Genomic DNA, 15393 nt, shown 5'->3' on the forward strand with positions numbered 1-15393 from the left:
CCTAAGCCTGTAGGGTCTCTTGGCCGTGAGAGAATTTGCTCTTTAGAGCACAAACTTCCTCTCAATCTCTGCTCACCCGCAGACAGTACAAAAGACCATAGACTTTCTCTACTGTTTTTCAAGGACATCTTAATAATACGACCTTGCTCAACAAGATGTGGGTTTTCAGTCGGCGAGGAGCCTGCCTCCTCTTTAAATGGTGAGACCCATGTGGCAAACGGGGTATAAATATATTACATCAGCAAGATAAAACAACGTCTTATTTTTTCATGAGTGGTTTTGATGGTTTGTTTTCCCATGAAAGGAAAGTTAGAAACTAGAAGAAATTATTTTATGAAAATTTCATCACTTTCATTTTCATAAAGGATCTTATGTCGTAAGTTTTCAGAACCACTCTGGTGGCTGGGAAACATAAAAGTACCCTTAACAACACGCACATCCTTGCACACACGATAAACAACTCATACCTCCGAGCCCTTACTACGCATGCCAGCACCTTCTGGTCACTGCACACACGAACCCGCTTTAAATTAGCAGCTGTGGTGTCAGGAGTCTCAGGGAGCAGGACAGGGGATAGAGATCAGAGTATTATCAAGTGTCAGGCAGGTGCAGAGAGTGACCAGCTGGCGAGGCCTCACTGGGGAAGTTTTGGAATGGGCCACGCCTGCGTCAGGGTCTGGGGACTAAGGTGTTCAACCACCCGACGGCAGGCCCGCGGCTGCCAATTGCTGGAAACGGCCCTCCCGCCGCCGTCCGGTCCGAACCTGCGCGGGGAGCCGCCCGCCCGAGGTCCGGGGCGCTCTCGGCCAGCCCCGTCCGTCAGCCTGTGCCCCACTCCCCGGCCCCGTCCGTCGGTCAGTCCCGCAGCCTGTCGACACAGCCCCGCAGCGCCGTGCATGGGTCCGCCGTCGGGCATTCCCCACATTCCCGTCCATCGGTCCCCCAGCCCGTCGTCCCCTCCCAGCTCCGCCCTTCGGTGTGTCCGTCCCCTCCCCCACAGCCCCGTCCGTCAGTCCGTCCCCGTCCGGCCCCCCCCCCCCGCCCCCGTCCGGCTCCCCCCCGTCCGGCCCCCGGCGCCGTCAGTCCGCCGTCCGTCCGCGCTCCCAAGTCAGTGCGCCGGACGCAGGGCTGCGGTGGCGTGTGATGACGTCATATGGGTCGCCCGCCCCCGATTGGTCGCGGCCGCCTCACCAGACCGCGAGCGGACGGGCGCGCGGGAGGGGCGGGGCGCGCGGTGGCCACGCCCCCTGGCGCTTGTGGCGGGCGGCGGGCCGCGGAGGGGTCACGTGACCCGGGGCCCCGCCGCCCGCCTTATAAGCTGCGCGGCGAGCTGAACGCCGCGGGCTCAACTCCAGGCGGTTTGGGCCGTGACGCTCCTCGGCGATCTCCTCCCTCGGCGAGCCCGCGGGCGGGCGCCCCTCAGCCAGGTACGCGAGGCGCAGCGAGGGGACCCAGGCCGGTGGCGGCGGGGGTGGGGTCCCGGTGTCGGGCCGGGCGGGGATGTCGGGGTGCCGGCGCCTCCACTCCCGGCAGCCGCCCCTCGAGACGGCCTTCCACTGGGATCCTCGGCACCGACCCTCGGGGCTGGGCGCACGCTCTGACCCCAGCCCGAGTCCCGGCGCGGGGGGCTGCACCCCCGACCCCAGGTGGGCTCTGCCAGTGATCCTGTCAGTTCGGAGGACCCCAGCACCTTGTCCTGGGCGGCCTGCCTCCAGGCTAGCCTGGCTGGGTCTGCCTCCTGCAGACGGACGGGGTCTGAAAAACTTCTGGACTGGACGGGCCAGAACTTCGGGGCTTATGCAGAGGGGCACTGCGGCGGGCGCTCAACGCTCAGGTGTACCTAATCCGGCTGCCGCTGAAAACAGCCTGTGCAGCTCCCAGGCGGGGTGTGTGGGCAGGGTCCTTGCAGCCCTCGCCCGCGGTACCTGCCCGTGGGCTCCCCTGAGCGGCTGACTCCGAGGGCCTTGGGGGTTTCCCTGGACGTACCGGCGATGAAGGCGAGCAGAGCCCTCCCTCTGACCGGGCCTCCCTGGACCTGCCATGTCCTTTGGAAGTGAACTTGATCGGGGTTCCACCTCCACACCCCCTTTTCCTTCTAGGAAAGCCTGTCACACTGGTGGCTGATGCCCAGACTGGACGACCACCCCTGGAGCGGTCCCTGCGCTAAGGGCGCGAAGCACAGAAGCCACCTGAGGGCCAGTGCCAGAGGGCTGGAGGCCAAAGTGGGAGAAATGATCACCTCCTCAGTGTCAGGCCCCTCTCCCCTGGTGGCCCACAGTGCCCGGGGCGCTGACCCGGCTCACGGGCCCGGGAGCGCTGCTGTGGGAGGCCATGGCAGCAGCGGCCACATCACCAGCTGGCATCACCACCTGGTGCAAAGGAGCCTGGTGCTGTTCTCAGTGGGCGTGGTCCTGGCCCTGGTGCTGAACCTGCTGCAGGTCCAAAGGAACGTCACCCTGTTCCCTGAGGAGGTCATCGCCACCATCTTCTCCTCCGCCTGGTGGGTTCCCCCGTGCTGTGGGACAGCAGCTGGTGAGTAGAAACTGAAGATGTTTGGTTAAGAACGATTTTCAGCCTCTGAGAACCGTTCGTTTGAAAATCGAACCATCCGCAGAGGGGAAGTGTGCATCTCCAGTGATTGTATTTAGAGAAGGAGGCGGGGGGAGAGGATGGTGATCCGCAATGCCAGTCTCTGGAGGCTGGAAGAAGCCCAGCGATTGGGGACCAGGTGGGGAGATGATTGGCTGTTTCACGCTTGTGCCAGGCTGACCGAGGTCCTTCCCTCTTACTGATCCGGCCCTGAGGACAGTGTTGGGGGAGCCCGCAGCTGTCATCCCGAGCGAGCTGTGCGATTGGCCGCTGGCAGAACTGGTGAGCGAGGGAACTGCAGTGCGATTGGCTGCCCCAGCGAACATGCTACAGCGCTGGGTAACTGAAAACAAACCGTCACGTGGGCCGAGTGGGCAGAACTGCTGCCCGAGCGGCCTCCCACACTTCCTTTTTCGGGATGCCCGTGAACGTGCCAAAGCCAGGCCTTCCCCCTAAAACGTTGGGCTCCATAGATGAAGGAAAACAAATCCCCTGTTCAGAGTTCATATTGCAGTACACCTGGCCAGCCACAAAACATGACCCAGGGTTAGCAGTCTGAATTGTGGACAGGCGGACTGTCTTTTTTGCGTAGAATTTCTTGGTCATTTGACTGGTTTTATAAACTTGCTGAATTGGTCTCAGCTCAGGTCACAGTACTTCTCTGGTCACACAGCATCCACTGATTAGCAAACATTTGTCAGATGCTTTCTGTAGCATCAGCTCTCCCAGCTGTTGGCAGTACAGAGTGAGCGGACTGCCCCCGTCAAGCATCCTGGTCTGGCGGGCAGAACAAGCGTGTACCTAAGTGACCACGGTGCTACAGGAGGGATGCCCTCCTGTCTGCTTCGTAGCTCATGTTTATGGACTGCTTACCTTGCATTTTTATATGTTTTGCTTCCTTTCGTCCTTACAAAAGGACTCTGCTGTTAACTCCATTTTACAGACGTGGAAGCTGAATTACAGAAGGTTAAGCAACCGTGTCCAAGGGGACACAACTGAGTGACAGGCCCACTGTTCTCAACTCTGCCTACTCCCCCCCTGGAGTCTGGGTGTATCCCCTGCGCTGTGGAAACACGTTGCCTTCTCAGCACGAGGCTGGAGTGGAGAGCTGTGTTCCGGCCGGGACGTGTCATGGGAGGGATGCTGTGGTTACCAAGCGGTGGGGAGAGTGTTCTCATTTTTGTTCTTGGAAAGACAGGCTCCTGCTTTGTTTTTCTGAACCCTTTCAGTGTATGGCTATACACACTGGTGCTGAGGCCTCAAGGCCCTCGTGGCAGCTCCCCTCCCCACTGTACGAAGGAACACTGATGCAAGCTGGAGGCCCCTGTGTAGGCGCAGAAGTAGTTTGCTTATGGATAATTAACCCCTGGCTCCATTCCTTCTGTGCTTCAAACCAAAGAACTGCGATTTTATTTTAAATTTTTCGAAACAATGATTTTTGTTTGTTTGTACTCGAGGAGAAAAAAAATGTAAAATTAGTTTTAATTCAAATATTACATTGTAGCTGATAGATCTTCTAGGAAAAGGAATGGTTTGAAAAATGTTAACAATTGCCACGCAGAGATCACATCATTTTCAGCCGGTTCTCTAACGCTGCTGCTTGTCTTTCTTCAACAGCTGTCGTCGGCTTGCTTTACCCCTGCATTGACAGTCGCCTTGGAGAGCCACACAAGTTTAAGAGGGAGTGGGCCAGTGTGATGCGCTGTGTCGCAGTTTTTGTTGGTATCAATCACGCCAGTGCTGTATCCTTCAGTGGGTGTGCTGTCCAGAGCAGCTCTTACGTTACACGTTGAAAGTTTCGTTACTTTTAATGAGTATATACCACATCATGAGTCACTTGAACCATCTTCTTCCGAGTATGTTATTTCAAAGCACGTTGCTCAGTTTACTCTCAGCAATTTTCATAATGGTTCTTGGAGTCCTTTCAGTTCATTTCAGGAAACAGTTAACACCAGGAACACAGTGGACGTCTTCATTCAGTCCTTTCTCAGGCAGCATCTGTTGGATCCTCAGAGTTCACCTTGTGATGCCCTTTACATTTCTACCTTACCTCCTTCCACCGTGAAGACCTGGTTCCTGTGTCCCAGTGAGAAGTGGCGAGAGCATCACTCTTCTTGGATCCTTCCAGAAGGTGGAGGAGAAGCCTGTCTGCTTCTCTGTCCCTCCCTGGCATGACCAGGCAAGGCCCAGGGCCAGTCAGAAGTGTGGCCTCGGGAATGGGGTTCTTAGTGGAGGCTAACTTCAGGATCAGGTGCTGGCGTCCACGGGTGGACGCACAAGACATGCTGCGTGTCTGCACACGGTGCATCCCTCAGGACGATGGGCCGCGGTCTCCCAGGTCTCAAAAGATTTATGGTTTCTTTAGCACGACTAGATTATATTTTTGGAGGAAGTTAATTGTAGAGTTACTGCTTCTTAAATCTGCTCTAGCCTGATTTTAATGATAAGAATGTCAGAAAAGGGTATTATAAGGTCTGGGCTCTGACAAACTTGTTTCGTCCGCAGTTGGTAAGCAGTGTTGTGACGGAAGCCAGTCGTGTCTCCGCCAGCTGCGACCGTGTCGTGTTGGATGCCATCCTGGTGAGGTGTCTTCTTGCAGACGTGGAGCGAAGACTGGGCTTGCTCAGTTCAACCTACTAATAAAAACGAGAAGTAAAAGGGGAACTAGAGATGACTTACTAGCAAAGTATGCTGTTGGTTGAAATACCAGCAGAATTTTATATGTAGCTTTCAGGAAGTTTACTTGTAAAGTCAAGTTTTCAACCCAGGGATCCCAGAGATGTTCCAGGTCATCTCGGTCACGGTAACCTTGTATCCAACAGATGCTCTCTGCAGCTCGCCTGGCAGCTCCATGGATGGAGAATTATGTGGTGCACACGTAATTGCAGGCCCTGGGGCTTCTCTGGGTTTGACAATATTAAAAATCGTTACGCTTTTCCTTAACTCTGCATCGCCAGAAATTGGATTTTGCCAATAACGTTCAGCTCTCCTTGACGTTAGCAGCCCTGTCTTTGGGCCTTTGGTGGACATTTGACCGTTCAAGAAGCGGCCTTGGGCTTGGGATCACCATCGCCTTCCTCGCCACTGTGATCACTCAGCTGCTGGTGTACAATGGTGTCTATCAGTAAGCATGTGCTCTCAAATATCACCTCCGTCCGGAAGCTGTTACTTAACTTTTTAAAAAAATACCTTCTAAGCTAAGATGTCATGTTTTTTCTGTAATTACATAGCATAAACTTAGACATGAAATTCTCAGAAACGCTGCTTATTGTTGATTGACGTGTTAAAAATGCACCATGCGTAATCTAATGTAAAGGAAAACCCAGCAGTGGCGGTGAGCGTGGATGTCACATGCTGACGCTGCTGGTGCGCCGTGTGCCCGCCCCGCCTGCCCGGGGAGCCGGCTGCCCAGGGGCTCACGTCTCCTTCTCTCCAGGTACACGTCCCCGGACTTTCTGTACATCCGCTCCTGGCTCCCGTGCATCTTCTTCTCGGGAGGTGTGACCGTGGGAAACATAGGACGACAGCTAGCCATGGTACGTACAGTTGTCACCTGGGTGCCCAACCGTGGTTTCCAGCTTCATAGGCTGAGTGTACGTGATACGTTATGGTTGCTGTTGATAAATATCTAGTTGAGACTCGCAACAATTATTCAGAAAAGCGTATTAAAGAAAACTAGGTACAATACCCAGGTTACTCTTTGCTAGATGATAAAGATTCAGGGAATCGTAAGCTCACAATGCGCACTAAAAGGAACTAGAGTTCCACTCACGTTACAGATGAACTGCAGCTCCTGTGATAACTGGCAGAGAAAAGTTACTCAATGGCTAAATGAATGATTTATAAACAGTTTCCTCCCCGCCTTCACGCATGTACAGATGATGCTATGCTAGGGAAAGGACCCCAGGCCAGGCCCATGAGAGTGTGGACCAGGCTGGGAGGGGGCTCAGCCTCCCTGGGTAGGCGGACTCCAGCCTGGACCCTGTCTAATAACTAAAGAGAGAGAAACGGGACCCCCGCACAGAGCCACTTCCCGAGAGCCAGAAAGACAAACGAAGTCAGGATGACTTGGCAGTTATTTCCGGGAGTTAATGGTCGACACTTGAGCGCTTTGATGAAATGTGGACATTTAACTGTCATTCTGAATAGACTTTGACTCGAGGCTTAAATAAAATGAACTAAAAAAAAAGAAACTAGAATCTTATAAGGACCATTTCTCTCAGAGACACTCTGGGGCTTTCTCAGAAACTTGACTTGGTTCCTCAGATGGTGTTTTTAGAAACAAGCCGTTATTCGTGCCAGCTGACGGTGGCCTGGGAGGGCCAGACTGAAGGCTGCTTGGCTGTTTCATAAAAATGGAAGTAATTTCAGAAAGGTAGAATTTGTAAAGTGTTCCACCGGCTCCTGAGCCCAAATCCTTGCCTTCCGCCCTTCTGTGACTCTGTGTGGATCTGCTTTTGCCAAAACGAAAAGACTCAATTGAAAAGCCTTTCTTTCTTGACCCCTCATGAGCATCGGAGGACCTGGCTCTTCTCACACTCACGGTGGCCACAGTCTCGTGGTGCCCCTGTGCTGCTCCCTGGAGCCCCTTCCGGTTCAGAGTAGAATGAGGCCGCTTTACGATCCCTTACTGCTTTGGGATTTTTATTTTCAGTGCCATTTAGCTGAGGAGTCCAATAGGGCTTTTGAGATAAGTTGTCTTCAACCCCCGCGACTCTTCGTGGAGTTAAAACTGACAGCATTCAGCCAGTTGGTTACAACTTCGAGAGGCTGGGCTGATGCTGCCATGCATTTATGATGAAGGTTTTTAATCAGCTTTAGTCTTTTTTTTCTTTTTTTTTTTTTTGCGGTACGCGGGCCTCTCACCGCTATGGCCTCTCCCGTTGCGGAGCACAGGCTCCGGACGCGCAGGCTCAGCGGCCATGGCTCACGGGCCCAGCCGCTCCGCGGCATGTGGGATCTTCCCGGACCGGGGCACGAACCCGCGTCCCCTGCATCGGCAGGCGGACTCTCTACCACTGCGCCACCAGGGAAGCCCAAGGGTCTTTTTTGATAGAGGTAGACACCACACATCATGCACAAGTTCCTAACACCTAGAAATGGTTGAAGGTAACATTTTACAAGAGTGGCACAATCACACCTTTTGTCACGACGCTGAATGAAGGTGGGTTTATCAGCGATCGTTCCATCCTTGTCGTAGGCATTTTCGTTCTTGAAAAGATGAAAGTTTTAAACCTAACTTAAGATAGCTGGCATAATTGTAATTCTCCCCGCTTAAGCTTTTTCTTCTTTTTCACTCTTTAAAGTTGGGGGAAAACTTGTATTTGTATGTTACTGTTGTGTCTTGATACTGGAGGAGGGCGATGAACATCCCAGGTCATCAAAGGGAAACGACGCTCCCGGGTCTCTGAGCCCAGCGCTCCTGCCATATTTACATCCATGAAAATGTAAACCCTTACGCCTGGATCCCAGCTGAAGGGGGAACGGCAGGCCCTTTCCAGCCGGAGGAGCAGTCGCAGCTGGCTTTCCCGACTCCCCCTCTGGCTGCTGCATCCAGCGTGGGTCCTCGGAACAGATGTGGTAGCAGGCGCCCGCTGCCGGCTGCTCCAAGGGAGAAAAGAGCTAAGTCCCTTTTCTCCAGGTTTCCAAACCCAGCGGAGGGCACAGTCAGTGTGAATGAAGGCAAAACGATCGCACATCACGTCACAGCTGTGTTTCTGCCAGAAGTCAGGCGAGCGAATGAGGGAGACTTACTCCTATGAGTTGCTTGAGGCCTGAGATTGAGGAACCAGGTTTAAGTAGTTTTAAAGGATCGGTCAGTCGGACTGGCAAAGGCGTGCAGCACTTGCTCCCAGGGTAGGGAACAGGACAGGGGGTGTGTAAAGGAACGAAAGTGGCGATTTCTGAGAAGGAGAACTGCAGGTAGTTTGGGGTTTTTTCTCTTTTGCATTTTTAAAATTTACGATGAAAACATTACAGTTGACCTTTGAAGAGCACGTGGGTTGGGGCACCAGCCCTCCAAGAAGTTGAAAATCTGAGTGTAACGTAGAGTCAGCCCTCTGCTTCCGTGGATTTAGCCAACCACAGCCCACGCAGCGCTGTGGCATTTACTACTGAAAAAATCCGCATGTAAGTGGAACCGTGCTATTCAAACCGTGTTGTTCAAGGGCCAGCTGCACTTGTAGAAGCAGAAGCACTAAGGTGCGTACAGGAGCTTGTGACAGGTCTCTCAGCGGACGGATGTGTGTCAGGAGGTGGGCAGACCTGTTGCTGTGCCCTGTTGAGATCGTTTACGTGGAGGTCATGCAGGACTCTGGTCCCTCTGCCTCTGTGCTGTCTGTTCACTGGGAGCAAAGCCTTGGCCTTGGGTTGCGGATGACAAGGCAGCGAATCAGTCCCCCCACAGCTCCCAGACTCTCATCCCTACCCCAGCAGCCCCTCCCTGAGTCTGTCCAGACTGGTCTCTGCCTTTCTGTTTCTCTCTTCTTCCATCCTTCAAAGTATCTGTAAACAAATCTACCCCGAAAGCAGTAGAGAATCTTAATAAAAAGTCCGCCTTTGTCCAGCAGGAAGTGCGTAGCCTTCACATCCAGTTCTGCTGACTCTTGAACCTCTCAACCTCCTCTTAGCAAATCCTCGGTCCACTTCGGCTTGAACGGAGGATGCTGCCTTGCTTGCCACCCCCGCGGGCTGGCAGGCAGCCTTTCTAAAGCATGCTGTCGCAGCAGTAAAAGATAAGTGCGTGAAGCCAAAACTGTATTTTTCATGAGAAGAGAATTGGAAGTGTAGGAAATTAAATGTGCTTCAGATTATATCAGAGCTGAAGAAGGAAAACTCCATTTATACTAAGCTTTGTTTTAGAAAACTGTGGCTCCCCACGGCATTGAGTGTCCCTGCCCAACTGTAGTTCTTCCCAGGACCTTTTGTTGCGTGGGCTTTCCCCACCAAGCAGCAACAGGTGGACGTGGCGGGCTGGAGCGAGGACACTGCAGTAAAAGCATCTGCGGGTGTGGCTGCTACCCTCCTCCACCTGCCTGGCCACTGCAGTTGCAGATCCCAGTCACCTGGAGAAGGTCCCGGGGGCCTGGGCTGTGGGGACCCTAGCACGTAAGCCAGGGCCCCTGAGGCTCGTGCATCCTAACACACTGGGATGTGTGCCCTGCTGTTGTGTATTTGTGTCCAAGAATTGTTAACCTCACGTTTATTCTCTTTGGGGAGTCTTGAAAGTTTAGGCTGGGACAGACTGGCACCTTGCTAGAATCTTTCTCACCCAAAAAAGTCTTTAAAAAGAGCAAGTTAAACATTTTCTTTTTAAAGAAGGAGTTAAAATACCTAAGCCAAGTCTTTATTTTCTTTCTTCAAAAAAAGGGAAAAAATTAACATCTTATTTGTGAAAGTGAGCTTATTCTTTCTTAAGAATTTGAAAGCTCATTTCCATCCTTAAAACCCAGGAAATGGCTCAGTGCCTTAGAAATGGGATTGGTCAGCACCGCCCATTTCTTTTCCTCTGGCTGTGCCGCTGGGCCCTTAGACAGAAGATGGATCTGAGGTGGTATTTTAGGGGCGGCGTTTAAGAGTGAATTCTTGGTTTAAAACTTCACCAAGTAAGGCTTTTGTGGTGGGACGTGATTCGAGTGAAGAAGATGAAGGTCTGAAGGTGGAGACCTTAGGTGGGCGCTGGTCAACACAGTGACCAGAGCTGCCCGAGTCCAGTGTGACATGGCTGTGTTCCCTCTGAGGGTGACCATCCCAGCGCCTCTGCACCCCTCCCCCTCGCGCCTTCTCAGTTCCCACTGCCCTTAAAAGAAATATGGTTACCATCAAGGGCAGCCATGCCCCAAACCTACAGGTTGGCTTTGCTTGAGTGTTAAATGGTCCGAGGGGCTTTTTCTTTGTGGTATTCGTTGTCAGCCTGCATGTTTAAAAGTGAGTCCGTAGCATCATTTTATAGAATCTGTATCTGTTGCTGTTTGTAGCTTAGTCTTTTCTCAAAAAAAGTAAGGCTTCCAGCTGCCACGGCGAAGAGCGTGGCCCTGCTTCCTGGGGCCCAGGCCCCGGACACCTGGTTACAGGTGCGCTTCCCTGGCACGTGGAATTCAGTTTGCCTTTCCTGTTTGCCATCCAGCGGCTGCTGGTAGTAATAACAACATTAATTAGCACTTCTGTTGCACTCAAGGTGTTGTGATAAATAGTTTCACTGTCAGCTGAGTCCTGTAACAGCAGTCTGGAGGTAGGGACTCTTGTCAGCCCGCTTTAGAGATAGGGAAATACAAACTCAGGAGGCTGACCACCTGCCTGAGTGGGTGCAGCACAGGGCTGGAGCTGGGCGCCTCGGGAGCGCGCAGAGCTGCCCTTGCACACCGCTCCCCACTCCACTTGGCCGGCCGGCTGCTAAGCCAGAGGTTAGAACGTGTGCTGGGGCTCTGGCTCCGTGGCAGGAGGCGTGGCGGTCTCTCCTCATGCAGCCCCGTGACCTCAGGAAGGTCATCTGGTCTTGGATCTGCTCCTCCAGTGGAACATCTGTCCTCTGCTGAGGACTGACCAGGCCGGGCCTGGACAGCGGTGACAAGTGCAGGGTTCACCTCCCTGCATTTCTGTACAGGTCAGTGAGGAAGCGTGTGTAGAAACGGCTCCCGAGCTGTTACACCCTCCACCTCGCCTGAGAGGGACGGGCCCTGTTTTCTGGGTGAAACAGTGGCTCCTAGCTCTCCTAGCCCCGGACAGGGAGAGGACCGCGGTGGGGTTGTTGGAGCTTGTCTGCTGCTCCGCATTTCTCGTCTCCATTATCTTATCCGACTCAAAGGAATTTTTTATCTTTCACTTTTTAGGATCGGCTTAATTGCTAATTAAAATATGTATACATTGGGCTTCCCTGGTGGCGCAGTGGTTGAGAGTCCGCCTGCCGATGCAGGGGACGCGGGTTCGTGCCCCGGTCTGGGAAGATCCCACATGCCGCGGAGCGGCTGGGCCCGTGAGCCATGGCCGCTGAGCCTGTGCGTCCGGAGCCTGTGCTCCGCAACGGGAGAGGCCACAGCAGTGAGACACCCGCGTACTGCAAAAAAATAATAATAATAAAATAAAATATGTATACATTTAGTGCTGATTTTCTCTCGCTCCTTTTTCTCTTTTTGCATGTAGGGTGTTCCTGAAAAGCCGCATAGCGATTGACTCTTCAAACCCACTGACCCTGAAGAATGGCAAGATTTGGGAGGAAATCTGGGATACTGGATTGTGACAAAGATTATCTTTTTTCCTCAATAATCTTTTTAGATTGGGCTGACTGTACAAGTGACTCCTGGAAAACAGTTCACCTGTTTTAGAGCAGCAGACTGGGAAGATGACCACTTGTGTTGAGATGTCACCTTGCCTGATGGCATTCACGCCTGGGTCTGCTCAGGAGGCCCCAAGTGCAGGCCGGCCGGCTGCAGGGTCCCGAGGATTCGGTTTCATGTGTCATTAAAAGCAAGTTGCCATATTTCCAAGCCTTGAACCTAAAGCCTAACTACCAGCTCTGGTTTTGTATCAGCGCCCAGGGGAGAGCTTGATGGTGCTTACAAAGATGAAGTGTGATAAAATAGGAATATTACTTATCCAAAAGATTTCTAAAATAGGGTTGTGTAGAAAAAGAGAAAGGCAGGGGCGGCGAGCTTAGGGTGGCAGTGCCGGGCGCCCCGTCCCGCAGCTGCGCACGTGTCCCAGCGTACGGCCGTGCTTTTCATTCCTCCGCGGAGTCGCATGTAGACAATCTTACCGAGAGCAGAAGGCAATGAGAGGTCATCGTTCTGCACTGTGATGTGCTGGAATGTCCACCTCAGTATTTATGCAGTTTATCCAGAATCCGTAATCGTCTAGGAGGGGCACCTGCCTGCCGTGTGTCTCAGTCTTAGTGAGCCAAAATTGTGTGTTTCTTTGATACTCCAGAACAGAGATGACTGTTTTTTCCCACAGCCCTATGGGATTTGCAATCTGTGATTGCCTTGTAAAAAGAAGAGTGCGTATGTCACTGTATTAAACATTTGGTGTTTCTAAATACTCAAAGACGTGGTGAGCACAATGTATTCATTTAATGGCATAGACCATGTTTGTTAGACCCAGTTTGCAAGTACTGGGTCTTCAACTTCAAGTGCAATGTATATGAAAACCAACCTGAGCCTTGTATCCTCTTAAATATTTATTTTTTTAACGTATGAGGTGTTACAGAGGGTTCTCCATTTCAGTGCTGCATGGGGGCAAGATTCAGCAACAGCCCCTCTCAGTTGTGCAGTTACTTCGTTGCTGTGCTCTCCACTGAGCCGGTCCTTTGAAATACTCCAGTTTTGTGCGTTTAGTAAACTTGTAATTTTTACTCACAAATTTACCTTTTTGTATTTTGCAATTTAAATGTTTTGGTTGTTTTACACTCTGTGAACATGGCTGGATGAAAAGACTCCTTCCCCCTGAGCAGCTGGCGGTCAGAGCCACTGCCAGCAGCCGTGGGCTGTGCTCTCAGCTCCCCTCACGTGATGGTCCTCGTTGCAGTTGGGTTTTGTTTTGAGGAAAATATCCTGGAGTAAATTTTAGGTTACTGTAGCTAATTTGTTTTAGAGGAATTTTGTTTAAAAGAAAATAGGATCATTCTGAACTTTGCAATGACCCCCTTACACATTTTTCTGAAATCACACAGCTATGTGAAAAGAGTTTTCAATGAGGCTATCAGCATTTTATGAAAAACCAGAAGTTATTAGATGAGAGCAGGCATTGAATCTTTCAAATATACTTGATCATGCACAGTGAGTATTTTTTTCTCTTAAACTGGAAATAAATCTATACCTGTTAGAAACAATGTAGCCAAAAGATGTGAATCTGAAGAATTTTGTTGCCCATACTTTATAGCGAGTGTATGAACCAAAGCCATCTGAGTCTGTAGAATGTCAACTAGTGTGAACACGCTTTGCACTACGCCAGGTTTGAACATTAGCGGGATCCACATTCACACCAAGTTTTCAGCATTGTGTTCTTTTGCATTCATTTTTTACTTTTATTAAAGGTTCAAAACCAGCCATCGTATTTATGGGTTTTTCTTTAAAAAGGCGGCGGATTCTCTCTGTAGGATATTCAGATTTGGAATGGAAGAATATTTTATAGCTTTTCAAAATGTACTAAGTTTCAACACAACCTCTTGGGAAACTTCGTTTTCCTCCTGGTGGAAAGTGACGTGTAGTTCAGCCCAGTTTAACTTCCTCCTGCCCCTCCCACTGACCCTGGGAGGTTGGGCGTCTTCTTGGGCCTTGCTCTGTCCTCTCCCAGGAATGCTATCCTCTCTCTCTGGGAGAGAGGGCCCTTTCTCCCTGTACTAGAAAGGGGGGGGGGGGTCTGGACACCCAGAAAACAGAGCCCAGGGAAAGGGAAGAGCATCCAGCCCAAGTAACAGCCAGCGTGTCCAGGGGCCGCGAGTGGCAGGCCACACGGCAGAGGAGCAGCGCCCTGCCCCAGGTCCACTTCCCTCGGTCCCTGCCGGATGCAGAGCCGCCCCGGGTGACGAAGCTGTCAGGGCCCCGCCACACACGCTGCCCTCCGCACAAGTCCGCTGAATGCCTGCTCTACCAGCGCCGGGTGCTGGGCTGGACGAGAGTCAGAACTGGCCTCAGAGGCTCTCCTCCCAGGGCCCCAGTGCCAGGCCGGGGGGGGGGGGGGCAGGTGTGAAGGTACCTGTCTCACCCACTGAGACAGCGAAGAGTGGGTGCTGTTTGATTCTTTAATTAGAGAAGTAACAACTGTGCGCAGTTTGGCACCCAGAGCAGCCCGAGAAGCCATCCTGCACGACCCACACCGTCCCAAAGGTGAACCAGGGCCCAGCGCTGCGGGAAATGCCCTGGAATTGCCCTCTCCCCCGAGCGATGTTGGCAGGGAAGCTTGAAAAGAGAACAGGCTTCTGGGAAGGGAGGCAGGGCTGGAGCTGAGCTGCGGTCCTTGGTTCCGCTGACTCTTCCCCGAAAGCAGAGGGACAAGAGGACGCCTGTCCCACCCTCCCCCACGAACCCACCCCCGCCCGCCCCGGCAACTATGCGACGCAGCTTTGCAAAAGTTATTTTCAGTCGTGAAATAGCGTTGCAATGGCAGTAGAGAAAGCCCTCCCCTTGTTATACTCAACCCGATATATTTATAATACAGTCCAGACCCGTGAGTTTCTCCTGCATGGAACACAGAGCTGTTCATGTACGGAAAACCGAGAGCTGCTACATTTCCCTCACCACAGAGACTGGAAGACTTTGCCTGAGATTGATCCAGTTCATGAGGCTCTAACAGGGTAATGCCTGCTCTGAGCTGGCCTAAGCCTTGTTTCAGAGTAAGTTTGGGGACTGAAACGTTTCCTGGAATTGCTCTGGTCTGTGAGCAGGTGACTGAATATCCCATTTCACTAAAGGTACACAAAAGATTTCCGCGTCCCGTCTCTTCAGCTGCTAAAGCGAGGCTGAGTGAAGAGGAGCTCAGGACGGGGACGAGGGCACTGTGTTTACTTAGCCAGTTTTCAAAGTCTCCTGCGATCTTACCTGAGGAGTGTTTCTGGCAGTTCATCTAAAGACCTGGATTAGACATAATCAAGTCATCTGGTGCCCGGGAACTACCCACCCTTGAATTATAGACACTCCCTTTATGTTGGTGGTAAAAAGAGAGGAGCGAAGGGGGCCTATTTAAATCTAAACTTGCTTTTTCTACTTCATGTTTTAAATAGACCTTTTGCTATGAATGTTCACTTTCTGAGAATTTCAGATGATCTCTTTGTAATAATGTAACTAGCAGATAAAGCCTTAGAGATGGGATATA

The 15393-nt window shown here is 52.0% G+C and overlaps 1 protein-coding gene across 1 annotated transcript; it reads left to right on the plus strand.

The window, feature by feature from the left end:
- Positions 1-1170: 1170 nt before the first annotated feature.
- INSIG1 (insulin induced gene 1) lies at positions 1171-14617 on the plus strand. The gene is made up of 6 exons (XM_079932500.1): positions 1171-1427; positions 2100-2532; positions 4207-4331; positions 5547-5713; positions 6026-6125; positions 11728-14617. The coding sequence occupies exons 2-6, from the start codon at positions 2124-2126 to the stop codon at positions 11755-11757; spliced, it is 831 nt and encodes a 276-aa protein (XP_079788626.1). The 5' UTR covers positions 1171-1427; positions 2100-2123; the 3' UTR covers positions 11758-14617.
- Positions 14618-15393: the final 776 nt, after the last annotated feature.

The sequence above is a fragment of the Stenella coeruleoalba genome (genome assembly GCF_951394435.1).
Source record: "Stenella coeruleoalba genome assembly, chromosome: 9".
NCBI classification, from domain to species: domain Eukaryota; kingdom Metazoa; phylum Chordata; class Mammalia; order Artiodactyla; family Delphinidae; genus Stenella; species Stenella coeruleoalba.

Excerpts from the sequence above, each read along its gene's own strand:
- INSIG1 (XM_079932500.1), top strand. The coding sequence starts at position 2,124 with ATGCCCAGACTGGACGACCACCCCTGGAGCGGTCCCTGCGCTAAGGGC. Across the intron at positions 4,332-5,546 it reads GTATCAATCACGCCAGTGCT|AAATTGGATTTTGCCAATAA; the intron begins GTATCCTTCAGT and ends CTGCATCGCCAG. Across the intron at positions 6,126-11,727 it reads TAGGACGACAGCTAGCCATG|GGTGTTCCTGAAAAGCCGCA; the intron begins GTACGTACAGTT and ends TTTTGCATGTAG.